At 41.4% G+C, this 27,895-nt stretch overlaps 2 protein-coding genes across 4 annotated transcripts in view; both read left to right on the top strand.

Annotated features, from left to right (window-relative positions):
- LOC114705736 (A disintegrin and metallopeptidase domain 3-like) overlaps positions 1–19,515 on the top strand; it is a 47,246-nt gene extending 27,731 nt beyond the window's left edge. Inside the window, exons 13-21 of one of the 3 annotated variants that reach the window (XM_037211647.1) lie at positions 1,162–1,260; positions 2,726–2,921; positions 3,376–3,463; positions 3,696–3,876; positions 11,610–11,696; positions 13,144–13,258; positions 14,969–15,137; positions 16,908–16,958; positions 19,355–19,515. In XM_037211647.1, coding sequence (XP_037067542.1) covers positions 1,162–1,260; positions 2,726–2,921; positions 3,376–3,463; positions 3,696–3,876; positions 11,610–11,696; positions 13,144–13,258; positions 14,969–15,137; positions 16,908–16,958; positions 19,355–19,361 — 993 coding nt within the window. In that variant the 3' untranslated portion in view covers positions 19,362–19,515. Of the gene's footprint in view, positions 1–1,161; positions 1,261–2,725; positions 2,922–3,375; positions 3,464–3,695; positions 3,877–11,609; positions 11,697–13,143; positions 13,259–13,513; positions 13,570–14,968; positions 15,138–16,907; positions 16,959–19,354 lie in introns of those variants that run through there. The other 2 variants (XM_037211649.1, XM_037211648.1) reach the window with 2 other exon arrangements.
- A 2,134-nt stretch (positions 19,516–21,649) lies between these two features.
- Adam18 (ADAM metallopeptidase domain 18) overlaps positions 21,650–27,895 on the top strand; it is an 85,675-nt gene continuing 79,429 nt past the window's right edge. Inside the window, exons 1-2 of the mRNA XM_037211646.1 lie at positions 21,650–21,750; positions 22,310–22,386. Of these exons, the coding sequence (XP_037067541.1) occupies positions 21,699–21,750; positions 22,310–22,386 (129 nt within the window). The 5' untranslated portion in view covers positions 21,650–21,698. The remainder of the gene's footprint in view (positions 21,751–22,309; positions 22,387–27,895) is intronic.

Below are 27,895 nucleotides of genomic sequence, written 5' to 3'. Positions count from 1 at the left end.
TCTTTCTGTCCTCCAGGATAATGGGTTTAGTGTATCAAACATTAGCAATAAACTACTTCATCAGTTTGATGATAGCCACCTCACCACTGTTTTCCATCATCCCGGTCATCTTCTGTTCTGAAGCTTTTAATAAATAGAAGCTTTCGGACTCAGGATAGCATTTTTTTTTTTTCTCCCTGTATGGATACCCAATTATTTAGGGGAACTTGTTGAAAAGACTATCTTTTCCAAATTCATGATCCCTGGCTCCTTTAGGAAGAAATGATTAATCATGTACTTTATAATTTTAATTTATATTCTGAAGTAGGACATGCTTTTGAATATTAATTGCGTAGTGTGTGTTTTTCTTATTCCCTGAACGAAGTGGGTTTTTTTTTTTTTTTCCTTATGGCTCCTGGTTAAGAGAGAGCAACTAGAGCAAGTACCGTAGTTGGTTGAGAAGAAGTGAGAAGTGAGAGGAGAGTGACTTCAAGGGGTCAGTTGTGTTCTCTGTAGAAAGGGCAAGGTAGGACTCAAAGCAGGAAGGCTGGTGAACTTGAGTACTGAGGGACAGCTCTCCCATCACAGGTAGGTCCCAGTTGTCAAGTGCCCGTCCCTCCCTAGTGTGTTTCAAGAAGGGGAGATACTGTATTAATTTGTAAGAGCTCCACAAAGGAGGTGTTTGGTTTGGTCAGTTTGAATTTAAAAGGTATTGTGACAAATGATTGGAGGCATGTGGCTTATTGAAAGAAATCGGCAATAAACAAACACCCAAAGATGAAAACACACAGGAGCCTTGACCTAGCTGAGACCCACAGGATGAAGTGAAATACCACCATTCCTCTGCCTCTGTCCCACGGGCAGACCTATAGAGATGATGGCTGCACGTGCCTATATTAACCTCACTGGTGAGAGGCTCACCACAAACACCCGTGTGCAGTGCGCTATGCAGTGACGTTGGCCACCGTGTCAACGGACGCTAGAGACCGTTGGCTCCCTATAGCTTTATGAGACCACGGTGTAAGGATGGTCTGTTGTTGGCAGGGCTGCGACTGTTAGGAGACGTTTGCAAACTAGTGAAGGGTCACTAAGCAGCCCCACAGCGGTACTTTGAAAAGAGCTGAAAGTCGTTGATCTGATTTCTAACGCCTGTGTTTACCTTGATTGTACTTTCTTCTCTAGACATGTCGTCTTAAAGGATGTTGTAACCCTGAGACTTGTACTCTGAAAAAGCCTGCAGCGTGTGGGTCAGGGCCGTGCTGTGACAGAAGGACATGCAAGGTAAGTCCCCAACACAAATGTAAAGACCTTTCAGGAGTCTTTAGTATACCGCCTTTCCAGCTGCTGGAAACAGCCTTCAAATGTTTTAATTTGTCTTCTCTCTGGAGAGCTTTCTTTTGGTCTAAGTCTTAAAAATTAGAAGATGATCATTTGGAGCACTTTTTTTTTTTTTCTTCAGGGAAATGTGTCGTTTCTCCAGGGGGTAGATATTAAGGGTATTTTCTAATTTCTATTATGTCCTTGATTTCAGCCTGTGGGTCACTTTCTCACCTCTGCTTTTTATCACGTTTCGACACTGTCCCAAAGACATCTCCAGCTGTGGCCTGCTGTATCATTCAATATTGCTGTGCCATGAATTTTTCTTAGTCGTGTCTGAACATAGTTCTTTATGATCAAATAATGTACAACAAAATGAGAAGTAACAAGGTCTGTCTGACACAACATCAATAGCAAATCCCATTCTGAGAACCATAAAAAGAGATCAGGGCAGGTGAGCCAGTGGTATATGGAGCAGAGAAACATGGAAGCATGGCTCTGGCAGGGTGTCTTCTCTGAGAACCGATGGTTAGAGCCATAGGTTCTTTGTTTCCAAGGTGCCTGAATGGAGAGGCCACCTAGGGCATTCACACCTGACTATAGACTGTACTTCTCCTGCTAGAGCCCCTGTCTTAACTTTTATCTCTAGGTGGTGCTCTTCTGTATGAGCCCATCTTTTGTAGTGAAAATGCAGAGTGCTGGTCGTTAGGGAGAGCTTCTGCGAGAACCTATGAGCCCATACTCATTTGGTAAGATAGGAAACAAGAAGCAGAGCTTTGCTCACAGCTGCAATGCATTTTCTTCTCAGCTTTATTGACTCCGAGTGGGGAAGGCCCCATTCTCTTCTTGCAAATAGTCGAGCTTCTACCAGACCATGTCCAAATCCAGAGATTTGAGCCAAGCATTTTCCTTAATGCTTTCATTTTAGCCACAACTGTACATGCAAAGCTATGATGGGCATCAATAGGACCAGCTGCTTTAGCCACAGGTACTAGTGATAAAGACGTTTGTAACCAACACTTAGACACTCTTACAGGCCACTTTGAATACAACTGGCACCATATTATAAATTATGTTCCCTGGTGTATAGACAAGAAAAAATAATGAATCCTTGAACTGAAGTAAGCGGTGAGTGTTATCTTTGTTCTGTGTATCTTTTGGGAGTCTGTTTTTTTGATGGTTCTCAAACAAGCTCTGGCCCCATGATGTAGAGAAACATCATTGCATCCTTTTCTTCCTTCCTTCCTTCCTTCCTTCCTTCCTTCCTTCCTTCCTTCCTTCCTTTCCTTTCCTTTTTTAAAAAACAACTGACTTTTTGTCCATATGGCATGATCTTTCAAAGGAGTAAAGAAATCTTCTCTTACCTAACTTCCAGGAAGAGGAGAACCGAGTCACCCTGTCAAAAGCTGATCTGTTCTTTGTCTCTCAGGTGGCTGAAAGAGGGCATCTGTGCAGGAAAAGCACAGACTTGTGTGACTTCCCTGAGTTCTGCAATGGACAGTCTGAATACTGCGTGCCCGATATCAAAGCTGCTGACCTAGAACCATGCAACAACTATACTGCCTTTTGCTTTGGCGGGATCTGCCGAGACCTGGATAGGCAGTGCATGCAATTATTTGGAAGACGTATGAGATGTACCTTCTTTTTTTTTGTTTTTGGTGGGGAGGATTATTTTTTAAATTGCTGTCATTTTAAAGTCATGAATCTATCCTGTAGCCTTATTATAAAATATTGATCTACACCCATATTTGAAAAGCAAAGCAAAGCAAATCCTTTCCATGTCAAAAAGGAAGAGACTATCACATTGAAGCCATATAGGATATGAGTTAGGGTTGAGGCCATTGGTGGGGGAAGAGTAGAATATTAGTGTATGGCTTTGGGGAGAGAATGGCTTTTTCGACAGTTCTCCTTAACACAATACATTTTTTTCCTGGGTAGTTTTTGGTTGATTGGTACTCACTGTTCCCATTTTTACACTTCAAGACACTGTCTCAGTATAAATATCCTCTACTTTAAAGTATTGTAAATTACTTTTTGACTTTTAGCATGTGAAAGTTGAAATTCTTTTTTTTTCTTCAGATGCTAGGGGTCCTAATTATTTGTGTGTACAAGAAGTGAATATTCAAAATGACAGATTCGGAAACTGTCACGGACGCTGTAATTATAGGTACATACTCATCAAATTGTACGTTTTCCATGTGTGGTGTGTGGTGTGCAAAGAGGTGCATCTAGTGTTTGCAGGCAGGTCACGTGTTGCCTGTCATAACAGGTACATGTTCTCAACCGCTTGCTGTAATGGTCTGCTTGAAGGTTTTGAATCAGCCTTATACACTGAATTACTATTGAACTAATGGATAAGACTGCTGAGTGACAATATACAATTTTCTGTCTTTGTACAGTGCTGTATTCTGTGGAAAAGTGACTTGTATCTGGGACCGTGCAGAAATCATACAAACAGATAAATACGATGTCCAGTATACTTACATTGGAGGCCATGTGTGTGTGTCCGCACATTTAAGAGGCTCTGACGGCCAGGATGAAACCTATGTACATGATGGTACCATTTGTGGTGGTGGCAAGGTAGAGACACTTTTACTTGATGTTTATGTATTGTATATTTATAATATTTATATTTTATATTTATATTATATCATATATGTAAAATTTATGAATGCCTATGAATGTGAACATACATACACATGAGTGTGTACACAATTTCTTTTGCTTTGTTACAATAGTGATGTATAACAGCATATAACTAAAAAGATGTAACAATATCCATTGGTTTGTGTGCTAACCCGTAATTAATCTTTAAAAGGAAAATCATAGTTGTTATTGGTCAAAGAAACTTTCATTTTGTTAATATTTTTCTTAGGATTTTGACTATTGATACTTAAACTTGTTTTCTCACACTTGAATATCTGAACTTCCTTCTTAGGCTAGGATCTGATCTGTATTAATTCATATAAACCACAAACAAAAAAAGTCAAAAAACATACTAAAAAAATCACAACAAAATGTCAGGTTGTCAGAATAATGTCAATAATATTAAAGAGAAATGAAAGATTCAAGTGTTTAGTCAAAGATAATTATTTTACTATTAATTAAGTACATCATGTACTTTTCTACTTTCATAATAACCTAACACTCCCAATCACAATATTATTATAAAAGTAATTTCCTTCTCTAAGACACAATAATAAAGCACAAAGTTCCAAGTGTCATTTCCTTTTTTTAAAATGAAAATTCCCAAAAGTCTAACAAAGATTTTAGATAGGTAATTGTAGAGCCTTAAAGCAAATAGGCTGAGGCTGCTTCAGAAAGAAAACAAAACAACCACAACAACAAAAAAAAAAAACCTGAGGAGTACCTAAGTATTCCCACAAGACATTATTTTATTTTATTCAACAAAAAGGAATCTCAAATGGCTGAGAAACACTTAAAGAAATGTTCAATATCCTTAGTCATCAGGGAAATGCAAATCAAAACAACTCTGAGATTCCATCTTATGTCTGTCAGAATGATTAAGATAAAAAACACAAACAACAGCTCATGCTGGAGAGGATGTGGAGCAAGGGGAACACTCCTCCATTGCTGGTGGGAGTGCAAACTTGTACAGCCACTTTGGAAGTCAGTGTGGCCGTTCTTCAGAAAACTGGGAATCAACCTACTACAAGACCCAGCTACACTGCTCTTGGGCGTATACCCAAAGGATGCTCAATCATACCACAAGGACACTTGCTCAATTATGTTCATAGCAGCTTTATTTGTAATAGTCAGAACTTGGAAACAATCTGGATGTCTCTCAACTGAGGAATGGATAAAGAAAATGTGGTACATTTACACAATGGAGTACTACTCAGCTGTTAAAAACAAGGACACCAGAAAAAAAAAATCATCCTGAGTGAGGTAACCTAGACCCATAAAGACAAACATGGTATGTGCTCACTCATAAGTGGATATTAGCTGTAAAATAGAGGGTAACTATGTTACAGTCCACAGACCCAGAGAGAGTAGGTAACAAGCAGAGTTCATGAGGGGACACCCAGATCTCCCTGGGAAGGGGAAATAAAAGAGATTTTGTGAGTGGTCTGAAGGCAGGTGGGGATGAGAACATGAGCAATCAAGTTGGGGGGGGGCACAGAGTGGGAGAGTGCTGAGGAGGACTGCTGGGGGCACAATTTGAGGTCAGGCAGAAGCCTGGTTCAGGAGAATCTCCCCGCTTAGACCCCAGCTTAGGAGACCCCAGGAAGGTCCCAGCTTAGACTCTTAGAAATAGTGGATAAGTAGCCTGTGACTAGATTGGTACCTGGCCCAGTTGTCATCAGAGAGACATCATCCAGCAACTGATGGAGGCAGATACAGAGACCCACTGCCAAGCATTAGGTGGAGTTCAGGAATCCTGCTGAGGAGAAAGGAGTATAGGAGCAAGAAGGATCAAGGACACCATAGGAAGGCACACACAATCAATTAGCCTGGGCTCATAGGGGCTCACAGAGACTGAACCAATAACCAAGGAGCCTGCATGAGATTGACCTAGGCACTCTGCTTAAATGTTACAGTTGTGTAGCTTGGTCCTCTTGTGGTCCTCTTAACAGCAGGAACAGGAGCTGTCTGCAACTTTTTTACTAGCTTTTGGGACCCTACTTTTCATACTGGGTCCCCTTGTCCAGTTTTAATACATAGGGAGGTGCTTAGTCTTACTGCAACTTGATATGCCATGTTTTGTTGATACTCCATCTAGATGTGCCCTTTCCTACATGGAGATGGAAGAGGAGGGGAATTGGGGGGTGGGAGGGAGGATGGAGGATGGAGGAGAAGGACTGGAAGGGGAGGGTGGGTGGGGAAGACTGTAGCCAGGATGTAAAATAAATAGTTGAATAAAAAAGATAAAAGAAATGAAAAAACCAATAGGAAAATGCAAATTAGTAAAAAACTTAAAATAGAAAAGGTTAAAAAAATAATCACAAAGGAACATCCTGGTACAAGAGCACTTTTAAAAATGGAAAATATTTAATATAAATATGAAGTTATAAATACAAAAAATGAAAATTTAAATACAAAGGTAGATTTGGTTTTCATCATTATGTTATGGCCTGATCTGCTCTGTCAGATCCCAGAGTGACAGGAATGTCTTTTGTGGCTCATATGAAGCCCTTTCAATCACGCTGGAGGTTTTTAGTTATTTCCATCATGAAGTGATTAGAATGACTGAGCATCAGACCCCTGAATACCCCAGGACAGGATTAGTTACACTGACTAAGTGAATAATTCATCGGGGAGCTTCGATGCGGGTTTTCTGGAAGGATACCAAGCTGGGGACTACTCTTGGACAGAGACTGTCAGGTCTAACTATGCAAACAGGCACCTTTACTTGGGAAATGATGCTCCAAGGCAGACCAGGATTCTCTTGCTTTTCCTCAAGTTCCTCACCCTGAGAAGTCCTAACATTTGTCTGTTCCTGAACTGTGTGCTTTACTTGACGATAAACTGTCAAATGAAAGCAAAGTGATTGCTCTGAGGTCTTTGAGCCACCCACCATTAACCTCAGGAGGGAATTGAGGAATCCCCCTTCCGTATGCAGTTTTCCAGAAGCACGTGTCACCTGGGATTTGATTGTCAACTGCCATCTGTGCAGTCTTGAAGGACTGGCAGAAGTCATGAAGCCAGCACAGCTGCTTGACAAAGGTCCAGCAAAGCTGAGCCACATGATGGCTGCCATGCCACCTTTGGTTTTCATCTCTACTTGTTGCATACTTGGGGCACTTTTAATATTTGTACAATTTGAGGATATTGGGTTGGTGGAAAATTCCTTATGAATAATTTATGCCTTCTTCCAGGAATACCGCTTCTAAGCTTACCCAGGACAGTCCTGAACATACTATTCCCCACCCCCACGTCCACTTTGAGGGAGATATCCTTATCTACTTGAAGGTCTTCCTTATGCCTTGTAGGTTGTGACCCATAAAGAAGAAGCCAGAGGTCTCTTCATGAGGCTATGAGACATTCTTGAAACATCTGTCCCTCTACTTACACAGGAAAAAGATAATCAAAACAAAGTAAATTCAAAAAGGTCAACGAGATCTGGTAGGCAAGAGGAGTTGGCCACGGTTCAGATTACAAGCCTCTTCCCACTGTACACTCAGACAATAACGTGACATACAACTCTGGCCTACACAAAGACATATTGATAAGTAAAGTATGGAGTGGAAAGATGATAAAAGTATGAGTTGTTAGGACCTCCCTCTCTCAGAAGTTAGCTCATGTAGAGCCACTATATTATCATATGACCAAGGAACAACAGATTGCCAGGATTAGACATATAGACAAATTCTTTTTTTTTTTTAAGATTTATTTATTTATTATGTATACAGCATGTATGCCTGCAGGCCAGAAGAGGGTACCAGATCTCATTGCAGATGGTTGTGAGCCACCATGTGGTTGCTGGGAATTGAACTCAGAACTTCTGGAAGAGCAATCAGTGTTCTTAACCTCTGAGCCATCTCTCCAGCCCCCATAGACAAATTCTATAAGGATATAAATGTGAATATTGATTGTATTATGCCAGAATTTGAATAATAACTGCATCAGCTTTAGCCTGAGGATTTTTCCTGGGCACTCTGACCACTAAGAGTTAATAATACATTGCTTGAGACATGGCAAAATGCCCAGGGTGGTTGAAGATTTTGTTTTGGTCTAATGTCCTTGAAGCAACCAAAACAACCAGCCTGAGCACAGGCTGTCATATGCCTCTAGATTCTCAAAAATTGGGTTATGGGTTTATGAGTAAGAATGATAACTCTGTTTATTAATGATGTCAAAACTTGAGGGAAAATAATTGGAAATGATAACTCTGTTCCATCATAGTTTATTAATGATGACTAAAAGGTGAGCAAAAGGAAGTGAAACACATGTCCAAAACCAAAAATGATATGATCTATGTTTTGAAACATCATGAATGTATCCCTGCTAACTAAATTCTGTATAAATAAAGAAACACTCTGGCTGCTAGTCAAGTCAGGCTGCAAGATTCTCCTGACTACCACAGCCTGGCTGACTCCTTACACCCTCTGCAGGACCCATTCACTGCCGGGTGGCTATGAGTCAACATCAGAAATGGGGCACATCTTGTTCTCTACCCACCTCCCTGCCTGAGAATCAGATCCTGGCCACAAGCCTTTGCTGTGAACCTCCCCCCATCTTCAAAAGATGTACGAAGAACCTCCTCCTCCACACCAGCTCTGAGTCCCTTCAGAGACCCACCATGCTGCTCGTCTCTGGTGCCAAGAGACCCACCATACTGTTGTCCCTCTGTCTACCTGTCCATAATGTTAATATTAATAGCTCCAGATAATCTCCTCATCCCTAGTAGACCATCTCTCTTTCTTCTTGAACCATTTGTCCTATGCAAAATCTAACAGATGTTTCTACACACACACACACACACACACACACACACACACACACACACACACAGCTTTCACCTCAAAGGGAATAAGTGATAGTTTATTTTGAAGCCAACTTTGTGTGACTATGGCCTGGGAAGCCCAGAGTCACCTCAGGTTCCATGTTCCCATGCAGAAGCAGTTTCATGGAGTTTTGTAGCAACAGAACAAAGAAAGTAATGAATTAAAGAAATTTTAAACTATGTTGGTGGGTACATCAGAGAGGTGTTTTTTTGGTTTTTTGAGACAGGGTTTCTCTGTGTAGCTTTGCGCCTTTCCTGGAACTCGCTTTGGAGACCAGGCTGGCCTCGAACTCACAGAGATCTGCCTGCCTCTGCCTCCCAAGTGCTGGGATTAAAGGCATGCGCCACCACCGCCCGGCCAGAGAGGTGTTTTTAGCTTTGAGATCGGTGGAAGCTGGTGACCTGCTAAGTTAATAGATTTCAAAAAGGGTTTTACCTATTAGTCATGGGATGCTAGTTCCAACACAGAGATGGACAAAGATTAAAAACAAGTACGCTCTAGGCCAACAACATCCCAATGTCTCTACATGACCACAATTCTAATCAGCCTATCAGTTTTGCAGACACGGCTTCTTTACAGGAGTTCTCATGCACAAATGTAATACCAGAATTTAATTGATTTGCAGGACACCTAGTTGGCATCAGAATATTTGATGATACTGGAGAGAATACAACTTATATGTATGTGTATATGCAATGAAAAATAGGAATTGATGAGACAAAGTGTGAATGTAAGGAGCATTAATGTCTAACTCCTTATTCAGTAAATATCAAGTAGTTTTGTTACTCAAATTTTAGGGGTCCCTTTGTGGTTACCAGATGATAAAGGGTAAATCAGGGTCGCCACTTGGGGTTCTTAGTCTTGCTAATAAAAAAAATTAAGAAGGGCTCAAATGGGAGCTCAAGGACCATTTTATTAATGTTTAAAGGAAAAATGTCAGGGCAGGCAAGCTGCAAGACTTCAGCAGCAGCAGAGAAGAGAGGAAAAAGCCATGCCATTTACGCTGGGTGGTCAGACACATGGTGGACAAGCAGCCTCATGGCAAGGAGGAAGCTTCACAGGAACAAGGAGGAAGCCAACTGAAGGAAAGCATGCTTAGAAGAGAGCAAGAAAGGGAAAAGGTTAATTCAGAAAAGCAGGCAGACTTAAAACCCTACATGGCTGTGGCCCACAAGTTAATGCACCAGGGGCTGGGATTCTGGGTAGGGAAAGTTTTATGTCTCATTATAGGAAACATTACTCCACTTATTTCTATGCCCTAAGTTGAGTAACCCCTTCCTAGGGATGATTCTTAACCCAGCATTGGCCGCAGCCATCTGGAATGTTAGTTCTCCACCTAGGCCAGAGATTCTATTATCCTGACCAGTTTTTTTCTCTTCTAATAGTTAATAGACATTATGTGTTTTTAATAGAGCAGTGTTAAACTAATTGTTAGACATTAAGAAGGTGGCTTAGAAAAAAATTAAGACACAATAAATACCAATTATAGATTGGTCAAATAACTTAGAGCATTTGCAAAATATAAAATAATTTTTCATTCCAAGCTTCATTTTGGAAATGCCTTTAGTGACACAGAATTATGAATAAAGATAATAGGAATTTTAGGATGTTAAATTAAAATGAACATGGGGGATGGGGATTTCTGACCAAGGGCTGGAGAGATAGCTCAGCTGTTGTTAATGGTAGTTACTGCTCTAACGAGCACCAGCGTCTGCCGGTTCATAACTCTTCTGGCCTCTGTAGACACTGCACTAAAATGTACATCACAACACTCTCTCGCATACACATATATACATAATTTACAGAGAGAGAGAGAGAGAGAGAGAGTCCCAGAGGGTGCAAAGCCAGTTAAGGCTTCTAAGTGACATATCAAGCTTGTTTGATTTGCAAAAACAAGCAAGATATGAGGTATTTTTTTAAATAAATGCCTATGATTGAAAAATTAAGCTAAAACAAGCAGAAGCAGTTAGCTAACTTGCCATCATCTGACTAAGGACATCCCAAAGCATAAAACAAATAATAGAACTAGAGACCTTCAGCCCATCAAATCCAGTGTGTCCTTTCCCTTCCTTCTGTGACCACCTATAAAAGCTTCCCTCGATCCTTCTTCCCTGCAGCTTCTGAGTCACTTACAGTGTGGAGCTGCCCAGTTTACCAATTTCACCTTTTACTTACATTAAACTTTTTTTAAAATTGTGCCTCAGTTTCCCTCTCTAACAAAGACTGTTCGTCCCATGTGAAACACTCCATCAGATCATTTGGAAAAAGTCAGCCACTCCCCTTAGGAAATGCATCAAAAGACATTCAAATGAAGTTAGACTTTGGGTAGAGGAATTCTAACCTGAGTGCAGAGTCCAATGTCAACTGAGTATTTACTCTAAGAAGCTATTGTATCATCCTAACCTGTGAGGAAGATTTACACAGTCCTGAATTCATAGATGATTTCAACTGATAGGTGGAGGGATTCTGTAACTCACTCCATGCTAAAGCAAAAGATAAGAGGGTCTCTGGTGGTGGGAAAAATGTGAGCAAGGAGCTCTGGTCTTGGCACAAGCTGGCTGCGTTGGTTCTCATGCCAACTCGTCGTCACTGTGAATGTGGATAGCTCTGTTGCTCCAAGGGGAACAAAATTGCATCTCACTTTCAAAATGCAAACCCTATGAAGGACGCGGGCACACCCTGCTTTCATTAGAATGCCTGGGTGTTATGAAATGTAGATCAACCCATTGTACATATTCTGTTCCTGTACATAATCTTTGTATCAGATAGAACTCTTCAGCTAGACTTTGTACTTGCCCACCGTTGCTTACTTTTTAGCACATTTAGCTTTGCTATGCTTTTCAGGCTTGTATCCGAGGGCAGTGCTTACGTGTGCACGCCTACAGAGGAACTTTACAATGCGACTCTGAGAAAAAGTGCCAAGGAAATGGGGTGGGTAACCATTTTGTTTTTTTAATACGATCATCTCAATTCACACCAATGAACCTTTTCCAGAATAACCAGGTTCAGAGTTACTTGATGTGGACATTCCTTTTCGAAAATTTCAATTAAATAAGGAATGTAGATTGTACTATTGACTCGTATGCACCATTAGACTGTTACAGGCCAACTGAGCAAATAAGCTCTGAGTGATACACAAAAATAGAGTGTGAAATATTGTCATAATGTTTGATTATTAACATGTCACAGTGTATTATCAAGCACCGTACAGATATGGCGCACCCATGTATCTGTGGGCTTTCTGGGAAGGAAGGTGCTCAGACACTGTTTATTTTAATGAATACATTACTGCCTGTCTGGCATTTAAGAAATCAGAATTTCCCATCTACTCAGATTAGGTTTGTCTTTCAACGACCTCAGTTAATTTCCTCTCCTGTGTCTTCTATGCTGCCCTCATGAATTCACACACTTATAGTCTTTCTAATAATATGTAACTACTAGGAATACTGAAAAAAAAAGTTATGGTTATATATTCAAATGACTCCATTTCCCCAAATTATGAGCAATGAAATCTAATGAGCCAAATATAGGTAACATTTTCATTCTCTTTAAGAAATACTGGGAGTTTTGTACTTACACAGCATTGCACGAGAACATGAGAACCTACATTTCCTCATATTCTGGTGAGACGGCGCCATCTCTTCCAACATGCTGAATGCATTGTTAATGCCACATAGTTAGACTTTAGTGTTTCAGCTCTAGCTGTCATACCTGTCCCTGGTATTTCCACCTCCCCAGTTGTTGTGAAATTACATGGTGAGTTATGGGAGTTTGGAAGTTTTCCCAGCATGCATTTGTTTAAAATGCGTCAGCAGGGCATCTTCTTCAAAACCCGTGCTTTTGATAGCAATCGAATGGGAATTCACCTAGTTTAACTCACTTCGCTTTCTGTGGGGCTGACTCCTCCACTCCTGAGCCTCGTTTTTATTTTTGCAAGCATTTTTCTAGTCCTCTGTGTGAGTTAATATTTGCCTTTGGTCCAATGGCTCCTTTGAAGTATTTTCTTTCACCTTCCATAGAAGTTTTCTCCCATCACAGCGGTTTTTTTTTTTTCGTCTAAATTAATAATAAATTGTAATTACCACCAATTTATATTCTCTAACTTCAAAGTTGCTCTATCTTTCTAACTAGTCATTTCAATTATATCAAGAATGTTATCACTTCTACTTAGAAACATGACCAACAAAAAGATAGAATTTTAAAAACCTAATGTAAGCACATTTATTGGATCATTACTATTTTTACTTTCATTTTAAAACTATGTAAACTAAATTGCAAGAGTTGATTAATTTACACACCCCAATTATGGATATTATAAATGACTTTTCTATATATAACACTCGGGGTTTGCTCATTTTTCACTTGGGTTTGGTTTTAGGTTTGCAACACTCTACACAACTGTCATTGTGATGTTGGCTATGCACCTCCAGAGTGTGACATGACACCTTCATCTCCAGGAGGAAGCTTTGATGACGGATTTTGGCTACCCTTCGGTTAGTGTTCAGAGAGGGGTCCACATGTGTGTAAGTACGCTCCATCTCAGCTGGTTGCTGTGGCCGTTGAAGACTTGGCATTTGAGGAGTACAACTGAGAAGCTGATGTTTCTACTTTGCTTGACGTCACTTAAATTTATAGAACCCCATGAGGCTCTTTTAAATCTAATCTAGAAGTGTGACTGTCTAACAAACCTCCTCTAATTTTGTCATGGCCTTCTTTTTATTTTGTTTCTTTTTATTGTACCTAACTAGATCCAAGAAGCACTGAGTGCTGGAACATTGACTGATCTGGTACAGGTTTTGTGCAGGTAACCATAGTTACAGGGAGTTTGTGAGTGTAACACTCATTCCAGGCTCAGAAGATGGCGCTTCACCACACTTTCCATCCTCTGGCTCTTACGTTCTTCCCGCCCTGTCTTTTGTATGGTTTCCTTGGCAGTTTATCTAATGCACTCTCATCATAATCCATCACTATGGAATTAGTAGTAAGATTTTTTTTTCTACTCCTGTTTTTTTCATGTTTTCTTCTGGTTCTGTGTTGAGACCTAGGCATCTGGGTTTAGGCCACTGATTGGAATTTTTTTTAATAACCCACATTATTTCGGTGGCAATGTTCGTGTATGGCTAGGTTTCAGGAAGCTTGAGGCACTGTTCCTTTCTCGACTTGAGGTATAGCTCTATACCCAAGCCTTCAGGGTGCCAGGCAACGCTTCTAATACAACTTGGAGTAGATTTTTTAAGATTGACTTACTTATTATGTATTGTATATACAGTGTTCTGCCTGCATGTATGCCTGCACACCAGAAGAGGGCACCAGATCTCACTACAGATGGTGGTGAGCCACCATGTGGTTTCTGAGAATTAAACTCAGGACCACTGGAAGAGCAGCCAGTGCTCTTAACCATTGAGCCATCTCTCCAGCTCCTCAGAGTAGAATATTAACTACAGAAGTAACCACAATAGATAGATATGTCCACTAGTAAAGATACAGTAAAAGTCAGTTAATTATCAACAATCTTCTATCCATCTCCACTAACTTGGGGGGGAATAAAGGTACAAAGATAATCTGTAGCACATCTTAAGATGTGAGTTACTAATGTAAGATTTAGAAGAAATGAGCTAAGACTATGGGTTATTATTTAAGTAAAGAAAAAAGTAGAGGACAGAAAGGTAAGTAAGAGGGAGCGAGTTATTGTTAGAGTAACTGGAGCACCAGAAAAATGTAATTAGAAAGTGAATAGGGAGCGGAGGAAAGACCGTGAAGTATGAAAAAGAGAGAAAGGGTCTGGGTTGTGAGCAAGGGAAGTCATTGAGAGGATGTAGCTGAAAAGGTTCAAAAACAGAACAGCTGTAAAACAGCGGAACGCTTTTAAACCCACAGACAATCCAATCCAAGGGGGCAGATTTTTGAAACAACAGAATAAAATAAAAGTAAAGTAAAAAAATAATATATATATATATCTCCAGACCACATCTTTTCTTGCTAAGATACGTGTTGTTTATCTCTCTGATTTAAGAGACCAAATAGTTCCACGCAAAGGGACGTTTGACTTCATAGACCGTACATAAGCATTAATTCAAAGTGAACCAACAGTCTACAAAAGTAAAACTGAGAAGCCAGAGCGGACAAAACAGTAATTCCAGTCACTCACTGGTCTGTGTCAATCATGGTTTTTTGAAAAGTTCAATGGTACTTTCCATTTTCAGAGAAAAGCACACCTTTGATTGTCAAGCATCGTGGTGCTCGCTATAAAAAGGGACTTTTGATCAGTTTCTATGTATTCCTGCCTTTCCTCGTCATGTTTGCCATCTGTGTTATTAAGCAGAATATCACAAAGGAATCCCAGCACAAGGAAGAGACTGTAGTGACTGGAGGGTAAGTGAACACATTACTATGAAAATTCACCAGGGAAGCATTTGAACCCAGTTAAGTAATGTAAATATGGCTTTTTGGATGGATGGTTAATTAGGTGAACTGCTAGAACTACTAAGCAAAAGGTTTCCAGCTTATTTCAATTTTCTGATGGGCATCCTTTCATGTCTTGATGTGCCAAAGATGATTGGAGCAACCCAGTAAATCCTCAGGACCTGTTAAGTGAAAAACCTCATGAGCTGTAATTAATTTAGAAGGTTAAGTTGATTTCCCAGGCCATCCAAGTGTCCTCACATTACAAGTCATTTTTACACCTATGGGACCAATGGAGACAAATTGGGAGCAGATCTGGGCGTAGACTATGTAGAAGGCAAGAGGCATGGGAGTTCAGAACAAGGCAGATCACGGCCGGGAACACTGCTCCAGAATGTGCATGCAGTTAATATCATATGTGTGGTTCTAAACTGCAGTTAAGGGGTTGGGCAGCCTTTGCCTGAGCCGTAACATCAGTGCAAGCTACACTTTGTTTGGTGGCGGTTCAGGGAAAGCAGATTTGCTGAAGCAAGGGTAAACAGCGAGTCTTGCAGTCCCATCCTGTAAGAACACAACGATGCCTAATTTCCAGCGCCATCTCTAGTTCCAAGATTAGGCGAGGAGGTGGCAGCAACTAGTTCAGTTCAGGGCACTGTTCCTGATGATTTATGTAGACGTCTGTAAAATCATCAGATTGTTTCAGAGTCGTCATATTAAATGACAATGGGCATAAAGATTCCTGTACTGTTGGGACATTTGGGGAAACTCTGGATAATTACCAGAAATTTTGACGGGTGGAAGAAGTGCCACAGTTAGGAATCATGGTTTTCAAAAATTTGACAAAACCCTGTCAGAGCAGCATAAAATTTACAAATACAGGTGGTTTCAGGCTAGCAAGAGGACAGATTCTAGTGGGGGGCCCAAGGTACAGGAGTGGGGTCCTCTGCACTCCATGGATGGTGATTGCTGTGCCCGCTTTTGACCAGCACATTGGTGCCAGTCTTTCTGTTTCCATTTTCAAACAGATTACCAAACATCTATCCATGCTCGCAACCTTTTAGGTCATATTCTCCAGATGGAGCAGCAAAGAAGTATGCAAAAATCACCTAAAGTTACCTGTGCTCTACTTGAGTTGATGATTCCCTAGATAGGTGTTCAAACCTAGGCCACCATATGTGGCCCAGGAGGACCTTGAACACTACAATGGCAGGCCTAGTGTATTATCCTAGTGTGTTATAAGGAATCCAAGAGGCTCTCTAATGCCACTAATGTTGCTAAATGTAGTTGAAAGATCTTATTAGGAGCCTCATTAATGAAGGTTAAATCCATCTAAACAATTATGTATAGTTGCTTGATGGAAACAAAGCTAGAGAGGGCCAAGGACTTGAAGACGTATATGCAGATGTATACAAATATTAACAGCTGCTTTGATGAGTATTTTAATATCTCATCAATTCCCACGTAGACAAGATAGAGTGGAACAATGGTTAGACTGTTAGTCTTGAAATCCAAAACTATAAACAAACAAACAAATAACAACCCAGAAGAGTGCATAAAGTCCTTGAAAGTTAAGATTTGAAAAGCCCGGACACTGATTGGCTGTCACCTGCAGAGGGGGGTATTGACACATAGCCATTGATCATTTAGCCTCAATCAGGCTCTTGACACTTTTTGTGACTTTTTTTTTCCTAAACGACAGTGTTCTATGATACTGAGAACAATACTATCTTTTTTGTACAGATCGATTTTAGACGACAATGAAAAAGGCAGCCACCAGCGACAGCATCAAAGGTGACTGAAGACAAAATACTGACGAGATGTTGTAACGAGACGCCGAGAGCCGCCCCTCAGCCTGCGTGCAGAGCTGTTTCTGTATTCCCTCATGCAGACTCCTCACCGCTCATTTTGCATGCCCTGACAAGGCCAACGGAAAGCATTTGCTATTAGTATTCCTTTTCATTGGTTTGGAAAGCTTCAATGCAAACTGCCAGTAATCAGATTTTTATAAGAAATCTCTTTAAAGGGATTTTCAGTATTTTCTTAAAGCATTTACAAACAAACACACCTCTTCATTTAAGGGTCTAATTTGCAAATGCACGGGAGCTTGTCCTCTGACATTTACACATTCTTCTTCATCACTGAGACTCTATGGGAATTGTGACTCTGCTTTTGAAAGGAAGAAGTAGATACAAGAAGTTGTAACAATGCCTCACGCTTACAGAATGTCAGTAAATGGTGCCATTGTAGTTTAAGGCACACGTGCCTCTCAAGTTCTGTCAGAACCCACTTGACACACAAATCCCTACAATATACCTGGAAACAAGGGGTGGAATTTACGTCGATGGGAGGACCGGGAGAGATGACAGGACGCAACTTCTTGCAAACCAGAAAGACAATTCTTTTATGATAAGACAAGTTAAAAGAGATATCCACATATACTTTACAAAATTTTTCTTTGCTTATATAAAATTAAGGAGATTTAATATACCACAATTGAACAAATAGAAAAATTCCAAAGCTCAACAAAGCATCACCTCAAACATCCATCCAATTGCGTATCTGCCATTGATTTACATCTGACTCTACTAAGTAAGCAGATTGCTGTATCCTCATCTGTCACTCCACATTGGGGTGGGGCAGTGGGAGACAGAGCAAGACTGAAATTTCTTATTTAAAATTGTAAACATCTCAGCACTCATCCCCTTGCCCATATCCTGGCAGTATGTTCGAACTGGGTACCCAGATGACGTCAGAGATAGTGGGAGAGGTGCCAACTGTCTGCTGCCGGTGTGTACTCCGCAGACACACAGCTCGCAGAATTATCTGGGTGCGCACTTTAAGGAGTAGCCTACCAACACATGAATACCCCAGATGAGAAAGTGAGCCAGATTGCGTGGTTACTGGCAAGGATGAAGTTTTGCTGGCAGAGCTGGAAGCCATGAAGCAGATAGGAAAGAAAGAGAAGAAAAGCTCAGTCGTGTCCTTAGAGGCCATCCATGTCTCTCTCACTTTGAGTAAAAGGCAAGACTCACTGTACCACTGAGAATTCAAACTTCTGCTTTAAATGCTCAAAAAGGATTGTTTCATTTTATTTTGTGAATAGTCTACTTTGGTAGGGGTGCAAGTGTAGATGTTACCCTAGCGTTTCAGACTAGGGGTAGTAAGGCTAGCTTATGGAGAAGTTTTGAAGGTGAATGTATTTCCTTAACAAACACTAATAAGCTGGGTGGTGGCGGCGCACGCCTTCAATCCCAGCACTCGGGGAAAGCAGAGGCAGGTGGATCTCTGTGAGTTTGAGGCCAGCCTGGTCTACACAGCAAGTTCCAGGACAGCCAGGGCTACACAGAAAAATCCAGAAACCCTGTTTTAAAAAACATAAACAAAACAAAAACACTGAAAAAATAATGTTTATTGACATACATCAGGAAGACACCACCACCACCGCCTCCAAACAACAGACCCAAAGCAGCAAACAAGAACCACGAAGTTGGACAAATGAAAATATAGTTTTCTCAGTATTGAAATTTATAGACCCTTTATGTGTCCAAAGTTTGTTTTCTTATTACTCTTCTAAAAATTGACTTATGAGTTTATGAATACTGAGAAAGAAAATAAACACAAATGAATCATAAGCCAAAACCACAAACAGGTTTTAGGTGTCATGATGAGAAACTTCATTTACCTACATGTGAATGGCGGTGTAGTCAAAATAATTCTGAAGCAGCAAGAGCAAGTTTTGGCGAGCCTAGGGCAGCGGGGTGGGTGGGAAGGGAGGGGGGAGGAGCCTGTGTCTGAAGAGCATGATGTCTTCAGCAATAGGGACTTACCTTCCAGATGGTTTTCTTTCACTCATGTAAAGTTTAGAAAATTGCAGCTGAGATAGATGAAGCCCATCTGATGACATGACCTTTCCATGTAGCCACTGCAAAGTGGTTAAATACAAAACAAACTGGGGGGGGGGAGCCTGTAGCCTTGCAAATGCTGTGGATCTTAGACAGAGAAGGCCAGAGTACAGTCATGGACTTATTATATTCATTTATTATGTTAGTGAAGTTTCTATACCTATAGTTGCCTGCTATAAACTGGGTAGCTTTTTGATAACAATGAAAATTTTATAATGATGCAATTATGATGCAAATGAAGCTTTTCTACTTCCTGTGTGTGTTTTTGTTTGTTTTTTACAACAGGAGTTAGGCACATTGAAGCCACAATGGAAGATGGACTCCACCAGGAAACTCTCTGTGATGCGGGCTGATCCAAGAACAAGAACCAGCCTATCTCTTTTTCTGTGGCTTACAGATTTCAGTTTTACATCCCTCCAAATAAAATCTATGGCTGAAAGTCTACAGACTTGTGTCTGGTGATTCTTCCCTTCGAACCGAGGAGATCAGCATTTTAAGCTGCGGATAGTTCATTATCTACTGCTGCTCCCACCCAAGGGGCAAAGCCAAGAGCAAGCAAGCACTCCAACCTGTTCCTCTCCAATCACTCCCCTGCTCTATCAGGTCAAGTTTCAGGATGCCTGGAGGGAGATCTGATGGGTGGGAGCACTTCCTATAGGTTGCAAACCGTCACTAGCATCCTTTCTCCTTTGAAAAGGAATTTCTAGACTGAGTTCCTGGTTAGAGGTATTGATAATGGCCCTTTGGCTCCCTGAAAGCTGAGATTTAGAATATTTCTTGGGATTTGGGGTTGTGTGGCTATTTCTGAATTGAAACATCCTGATGGGAGGAACCAGGCTCATAAAACTCAAGAGGAGCAGATGACTCCGGAAGTACACTTTCAGAGGTTGCAAGGCTCAGAGGCCTCTCCCTGTGTTTATTAAGCAGTAGGTGATTGCTGGGGAAGAGGAGGGTTCTCTTTAGCTGCCAATAAGCCAGGCAAGGAATTCTAGGAATGTAGCTTTCGTGAGTCAGGACCAAGCTCACACAGATGGGCCATCTGGTTGATGTAGCTGCCTTGGTCCTGCAAGTAACTCCAAAAAACGAGCAGGTTCACCAACCTAGTCTTGGGTTGTGTTGTGTCTGTAGTGAGTTGGAATTTTGTTTGTAGCATTTGGTGAGCCTGAGCTCTGCTGTGTGCTCACTGAAGCCAAGCTTTCTGTGTGTGATTTTCTTGCGGCAGTCTTTATTGTCTGAATTCCCCTCTGCATCTCCACACCTTGACCATGATGCCTGAGTCAGTGTACTGTCCATCAACATCAAGCTTGATCATGACCCAGAGCCTTTGCTAAAAGCAAAGATAATCCAAGCTTCATCGCGGAGACCTTTTTCAAATACCCCTCAACTGATAATGGATAAGTGTAGAACATCCACCCAACACAGTATTATTCAGCCTTTATAATTATACATTTCCTTTTTCCTCACTGCCATTAATATTGGATTATGGTAACGATGACTCTGCCTTATTTTAGTAATAATTTCTTAGTTCTTAGCAGAACCTAAAGGACTCAGTTTTCACTGTGACCTAAGCTTACTATTTTTGTGGCTGGCACTGTTACTCCTTATAGAAATATGTGCTACAGTGACAGGTTTGAGAGAGCCATGGATGCAGGAGAGAGGGACTTTGTGTGTGTAGAGTTGGACATCCTTGGGAAAGTAGGAGGTAGTAGCACATCTCTTTCTCTGTAGGCTGGTAGCTTCTCAAGGCCACCTTGCCTGGCTGCCCTTCCCATTTCTACAATTTTCAAGTGTAATAGTCTCACTGTGCTGGCCAGTTTTATATTATCTTGACTCAAGGTACAGTCCTGTGGGAAAAGGGACTCTGAATTGAGAAAATTCCCCCATCAGATTGGCCTGTGGGCAAGCCTGTGGTACATTTTCGTGACTGATGATTGGTGGGAGGGCCCAGAGCACTGTGGGTGTTGCTAACCCGCCCCTGGCAAGTTGTTCTGCCCAGTATAAAAAAATGAGCTGAGCAATTTGTAGGAAGCAAGCCAGGAAACAGCACTTCCATGACCTCTGCATCAGTTCCTGTCTTGAGTTTCTGCCCTCACTTCCCTAGATGATGGACGCTGAGCTACAAGACGAGATAAATTCTCATGTTGCTTTTGGTGGAGGGGTTTTGTTACAGCAGTAGAAACCTTGAGATAGTCACCGTTAACAAAACACACATTGCATTCCTTCTCTCTGCCAATCATAAGCTAGTACAGCAAGAAAGGAAGAGAGGAGAGGAGCGCTTTATGCTTTATGATTGCCTTGCCAAGATCAAGTTCTATTTACGTCTGTGTCATGTTGATAATAAGTGTCATTTCTAGCTTGCTTTTCGTCTTCCATCATAATACAAGAAAAATGCCAGAAAACCGGTGAAGTGGAGAGAACAAAAATAGCCAAGCAAGACAAGCTATGCTTGTTGGTACTTTTATGCCTAGAGCGAGGGCCTGAGCTAGAAGCTGGTGTCCGTTCTGTGCCAGATGGAGGCCCTGAGCCTCAGACGTGCCCTGGGTGGGCGGTCTCCCACGCTGCCCACGTGCCCCTCGGCGGCTGCCAACGGTCTGGAGCTCGGCTGTGCTTTCTGCACTCCGACCCAACCATGCCTCTGCTCTTCACACTTGTCGAACTTGCCATGCTGTTAGGCCGCCTCGGTAAGGCCCTGCGAGCCTCCCACTCCTTCCATTCTGCTTCCCCAGAGCTGATGAGAGCGGATACCGCTGTGCTCCTGGATTCCTACTGATGCCCTTCCTCCATCTTGCCCCACCCCAGCCCGGGCCAGGTGAACCCGGGTAATCTGGTGGCTTCTGCTCTGTCTTTGTGTCTGGACCAACAAGAGGAAATCCGACTGGTCTTCCTAGGTCCCTGCATCCTGCGGAGGGAGATGCCGCACCCTCTGATTGCTCCCCAGACCCCCGAGAGACACGGGTCTCAGCATGATTCTGAGGAGGAACAGGGTGGCCGGGTTGAACGGCGTGTCCTTTGCCTGTATCTACATCATTTTCAATGGATCGTTAGAATGTCACCGGAAGTTGTGCATGGAGGAAGAGAGTGGGTTTATTGCAAGCAAGTTTGTTGACTGCTTTAGGGCTCCGGGTGCGCTCAGGAACACTGGCTGGAATGGGACCATTATGGATTCGGGAAACAAACCAAAGCAAAAAAAAAAAAAAAAATTAAAAATCTAAAACAACAAAATACAAATTCTTGTTGCAGATTCAGAAGGCATATACCTGCATATCACCGTGCCAGTGAAGACAGAGCCACCCAAGGGCGGAGTTTCAGAAGGGAAGGTCAGTCGTCCAGGTTCCCTACTCATTGCTCGGGTCTGAGGGTGAGCGTGTGTTAACCATTGCATTGGCTATAGACACGTGCTGAGCACAACCTTTTAGTTCTCTCTCCGAGTCCCCCACCCCACCACCATCTCCGGGCCACTTCCCCTTTCCTAGCTCCTTCTAAAGTCCTTTTTTGTTCTTAAATGTCAATAGTGAACAATTCCCAATAATTATTCTGGTAGGGAAAAAAAAATCAGTGTAAGACAGATTAATGTAAAATGGGCACGACAATGACCCAACATGCAAATTCAAAGCTTTGTTAGTAGCCACCAAACAATACATTGGTTTGCAGTAAAATTTAGACGTGTAAAATTAAACAAATGTCAGCATAAGTAGAATTAAGTTAGAAAAAGGGACGTGTGTGTGTGTGTGTGTGTGTGTGTGTGTGTGTGTGTGTGTGCATCTGACTGGATGCGTGCATGCCAGGGTCCCTATGTGAAGGTTAGAAAAAATCGAAGGGAGCCACCTTTCTCCCTCTACCCTGGAAGTCCTAAAGACAAAGCTTAAATTGTCAAGCCTGGAGGCAGGCCCCTTCACCGCCTGGGCCACCCCACCAGCCCTCGTTTGTAGTTCTTGAAGCTGTCTTTTCCTGTGATAGAGTCTCCTTCCAGAAACGATTTTTGAAAAAAAAAAAAGTTAAATTCATGTATTTCTCCTACCAGATTTTTTTTATTGAATCTTTTACTGCTATCTGTATAGTCAATCATGTCATCTACAGTTAGTAGCAATTTGCTTTTTTCTTTTTCAATTTGGATGATTTGCATTTTTTTCTTGTTTGATTTCTTTAGCTAGAACTTCAAATACTTAATAAAAATAATAACAAAAGTGGCCATCTTCATCTTGTTCCAGTCCTTACAGAGAAAGCTTTCAAAGTTTTCACAGTTAATACAATGCCCTCAGTTGGATTATTTATAGCAGACATTTTTCTATAGGCTAATCCATAATCTAAAAAGATTTTAGCCTCCCCTCCTGAAAGTACAGCCAGCATATTCTTTCATCAGCTTGATATGGTACATATTTTTATTCTAAATAGTGAAATGTTTCACTAAAGCTTGCCCAGTGATTGGGCAAAACCAAAACTTATTATAAGCCACAGTTATCCTAGGGTTCCCCTGCTAGGTAGGCTCCCCGGATCTGTGGGTTGCAGTCTGATTGTCTTTTGCTTTATATCTAGTATCCACTTATAAGTGAGTGCATACCATTGTTTGTCCTTCTGAGTCTGGGTTACCTCACTCAGGATGATATTTTCTAGTTCCATCCATTTGCCTGCAAATTTTATGCTGTCATTGTTTTTCTCTGCTGAGTAGTACTCCATTGTGTATATGTACCACATTTTCTTAATTCATTTTCAGTTGATGGGCACCTAGGTTGTTTCCAGGTTCTGGTTATTACAAATGATTCTGCTATGAACATAGTTGAGTTTGTACCTTTGTGGTATGATTGAGCATTCCTTGGGTATATGCCCAAGAATGGTATGGCTGGGTCTTGAGGTAGATCAATTCCCAGTTTTCTCAGTTGTATTATTATACATAGCCCTATCTATGTCTTCAATATGCTGATGTGCACTCTTTCCATATCTTGTTTGTTCTGGTTTATTGTGAAGGATATAGAATTTTGGCCATGCCTTTTCTATACTTATGGGTGTGATGAAGTATTTTCATCTGTCCTTTGTGCTTTGTCCCATTTATTGATTTAGGTATGTTGACCTATTCCTGCATCACTTCAATAAATCATGTTTGATTATAATGAATAATCTTTTTAAATGTGTGGCTGGATGTGCCTTGCCAGCATATTTTAGGATTTTTGCACATACGTTCATTCAGTTTTGGTTGGTAATTTCTTTATCCCTGTCTCTGTTTCTCACTGTTGTCTGGTTTGATTATCATGGTTATTCTCAGTTGGACAATACCTTTGGAAACAGTCTCCCCTCTTCAGTTTCTTGGCATAATTTAAGAAGAATTTCCATAAACTTTGCAGATGTGTGGTAGGATGAAACAGTGAGGCATCTGGTTTGATACTTTTTTTTAAAGGGAAGAACATTATGATTTGGAAGTGAAATATTCATCACAGGTATCATGAGGAAAAAAATAATTCTTCCCTTTAAGTTTTCTTAGATATTTGTCATAACAAGGGAAAAATCTGACTAATGAAATTCTTTTAAAATATTTTATTTGTGTGTGTGTGTGTGTGTGTGTGTGTGTGTGTGTGTGTGTACATGTGCATCCCATGTGTGTACAACTTACAGGAGTTGGTTCCCTCTTTCCACTATTTAGGGCTGGGGAATTGAACTCTGGTTGCCAGGTACCCTAACTTGCTGAGTCTTACTCTCTAATACATACATACACTAAAAGCTTTACATTTATTTTTATTATATTTTTATCGTGTGTGTGTGTGTGTGTGTGTGTGTGTGTGTGTGTGTGTGTGTCTGTGTGTCTGTGTGTGTGTGTTATGAAGGCATGTATGCCACACCACATGAGGGTCAGAGATCCACTTGGAGGAGCTGGTTCTGTCCTTCTGTCTTTACATGGGTTCCAAAGACTGAATTTGGATGAGGTCTGCCCAGGAAGTGCTTTATCCACAGAGCCGTCTCATTGGTCTCAGGATGCTTTATTACTGAATCAATTTGTTGTTATCATTCTGTTCAGGGCTCTTAATTTCATCAAGATTTAATCTTGGTAAGGTATGCATGTCTAGGAATTTGGAAATTTCTTATCAGATATTAAATTTATGATATATCGTTCCCCGTCATCCATAATGATCTGTGTGTCATCCACTGCATCTGATCTAACTGGATCGAGGCCATCTTTGTTGTCCCTTTCAAAGGGCTAGAGACCCAGCCCAAGACCCCTGCGTGGCAGGCAGTCAGCATCTCTCAATCAGTCACACCCCAGCTGCCATTTTGCTTGAATATCTTCCTTCTTCTTGGTCTAGACATGGGTTTGTCCCTTTGGGGACTGGGAAGCAGCAGAGCACAGTGGAAACTAGGGCATCGGGACATTTGAACCACACCCTAACACAACAGCAACTTAGGCTCGGTGAAGTGGGACATCATGACAGCAAAAACTGAGAACACCACAGCACACTTGTGGCATGGACTACAGGGCTTGGCAAGCAGTTGACCAATGGTTCCGCTCCCCAGGGAAGAGGATTGCCCCAGCCGCTCGGGCTGTGGTCAGTAGGTACAGATCTCAAGAGGTGGGACAGTCTCCTGGTTTCCGTGTGGGACAGATGTCATGACAGTTGAGGCATTTGTAGATCCAGATGTTCTGCGGGGTTAGTTTTCTTTCTCAAAGACGAGGACGACCATGCTAATGAGGCTGCCACAGGGGTGTGTGGTTATTCTGCGGGTCCTGAGAGCAGGGTACACTTTCAGAGTCGTTCTGGACTCACGAGGATGCTGCCTGTCAGGGCACTGGGGCTATAATGAGACAGCTGTGCAGGTGACTCTGGGCCCGTTGCAGCACTGGAGGATGCTCCATTCGAAATGATGGTGGTATTTGCCACAGCACGGAGGGCCTCTCGGATCCTCTTTATCCTTTTCTAATTGAAAGAAGTTCCTATTGGTTCCAAGTTGGTTGCAACTGGGGCATGAGATAACAGAAGCTAGGTGTGCCCCCTCTCAGCTCATCCTGGGTTGCCCCGAGAGTTCACGTCGTCCTTCCTACATCCCAACACTCTTCTTGAGCCAATCAAAATGTGGCTATGTATTCATTGTCACGTCCCTCTTTAGTGGCATGCATGCGTGCAAGGAACATCATATGGACAATCATCTTTCTTCAAATTTCCACTCCTATAGACTGCCTTTGGGTTTGTTTATTACTGCAGTGAGCATTCATGGAAAGTCCTGTGTGTACTGCTTTAAGAGATGATTGAACTCCACAGCCTCCTGCCTAGGCCTATGCCACCACGCCTCGTGACAGTTTTATTTCTTATTTTTTAATCTAGAGATTGGAAATATTTTGGCTTTTGATTTCTTTTTCTTGAATTATTACTGATCTGAATAATCCCTTCTAGAGCTAGTTTGAATAAAGGTGGGACTGAGAATTTCTTGGCATGTTCCAGTTCTCAGAAGAAAAGGACGGTCCTTCAAGATCATGAATAAAATCAGCTGTGGGGTTGTTTTCTTTCCTTCCAGAAAATGCTCCTTTAAAGTTAAGGAAGATCTACCGTATCCGTATGTTCTTGGGAGTTTTTATCATGAATTGTGTTGAATTTTACTAAATGCATTTTCTATACCAATTTTGTGTGATTTTTCTTTGGTACCTATTCGTATGAACTGATGATGTTCATTGTATTTTCAAATAATGAACCACCTGTGCACCCCTGAAGAAGTCAACTCCACTTTGTCAGGGTGTGTGAGATCATGTTTATAAAGTGTGAATTTTGTTTGTGAATGTTTAGTTAAGGGTGTGTGTGTGTGTGTGTGTGTGTGTGTGTGTGTGTGTGGTGTGGTGTGTATGTGTGTGTGGTGTGTGTGTGTAGGACACTGGCACATGTAGCTTTTATTTAATCCAGTCTTTGGTCTGGGCATTAGGCTAACACTATTCTCATAAGATGAATGGGAGAGTGTTCACTCATCTTTTGTAAATATTTTGTGTTACTTCTTAAAATTTTGATACAGTTTTCTAGTAAAACTGTTCACTGTTTGTCTTTTCCATAATAGGGCTAAAGTTCTTAAAATTGTCTGTTCTCTATTGATGGAGTTGTGCCATTGATGTAGCATTAATTAATTTAATTTAACTGTAGTTATTCGTGCACATCATAGGTACTGCTGTCTGTTTGCCCTCTGATGTCTGTGGCATGTGTATCAGCATCACTGATTTCATTTCTGATGCCAGTAATCAGTGTGTTCATTCATTTCATTAGTTAGATTTGACGGGGAATACTTAATCAGAAGATGCAGGGAAAAACCAAAATCATTTTATTGCTTTTGTCGTTTCAAATTTTCTTGAGTTCTCTTCACCTTTCACTTCCTATTTGCTGGAGGCTTGTTGAGCTCTGACTTGTGGCCATTTCCATGCTGTCTTCCCGTCAGAGTACACCCCTCAAGTCTCTTCTGGCCAGAGAACATCCTGTCTTGAGTGGGGTGTCAACCCATTGGTGCTATACATTCTGCCAACTTGGACAGATACATAATGACACATATGTACACTAAATTCTCTTGTACACACACACACACAAAACACACACAACCCCTGATGGCCACATCTCATTTTAGTTTTTGTAGCTTTGCCTTGAATGTGTTACAATCATATTGGTGCCGTGTGTAGACAGTGTATAGATGCTTTCTTTCACTTAAGAATATGTATTCAAGATTCTATCCTGCCCTTCAGTGGCATAATTGCTCCTTTCTTTCTATTGCTAAGTAATATTGCATTGTTTAGATGGACCACAGTTTGCTAATCAGTCAGCTTTCTGAGGTGAACTCTGGTTGCTTCCAAGTTTTTAGTTATTGTAAATAAATCAA

The sequence above is a fragment of the Peromyscus leucopus genome, chromosome 17 (genome assembly GCF_004664715.2).
Source record: "Peromyscus leucopus breed LL Stock chromosome 17, UCI_PerLeu_2.1, whole genome shotgun sequence".
Classification (NCBI taxonomy): domain Eukaryota; kingdom Metazoa; phylum Chordata; class Mammalia; order Rodentia; family Cricetidae; genus Peromyscus; species Peromyscus leucopus.
Note: the sequence above shows the minus strand (reverse complement) of the source record. Positions and strands in the feature narration are given on the sequence as shown.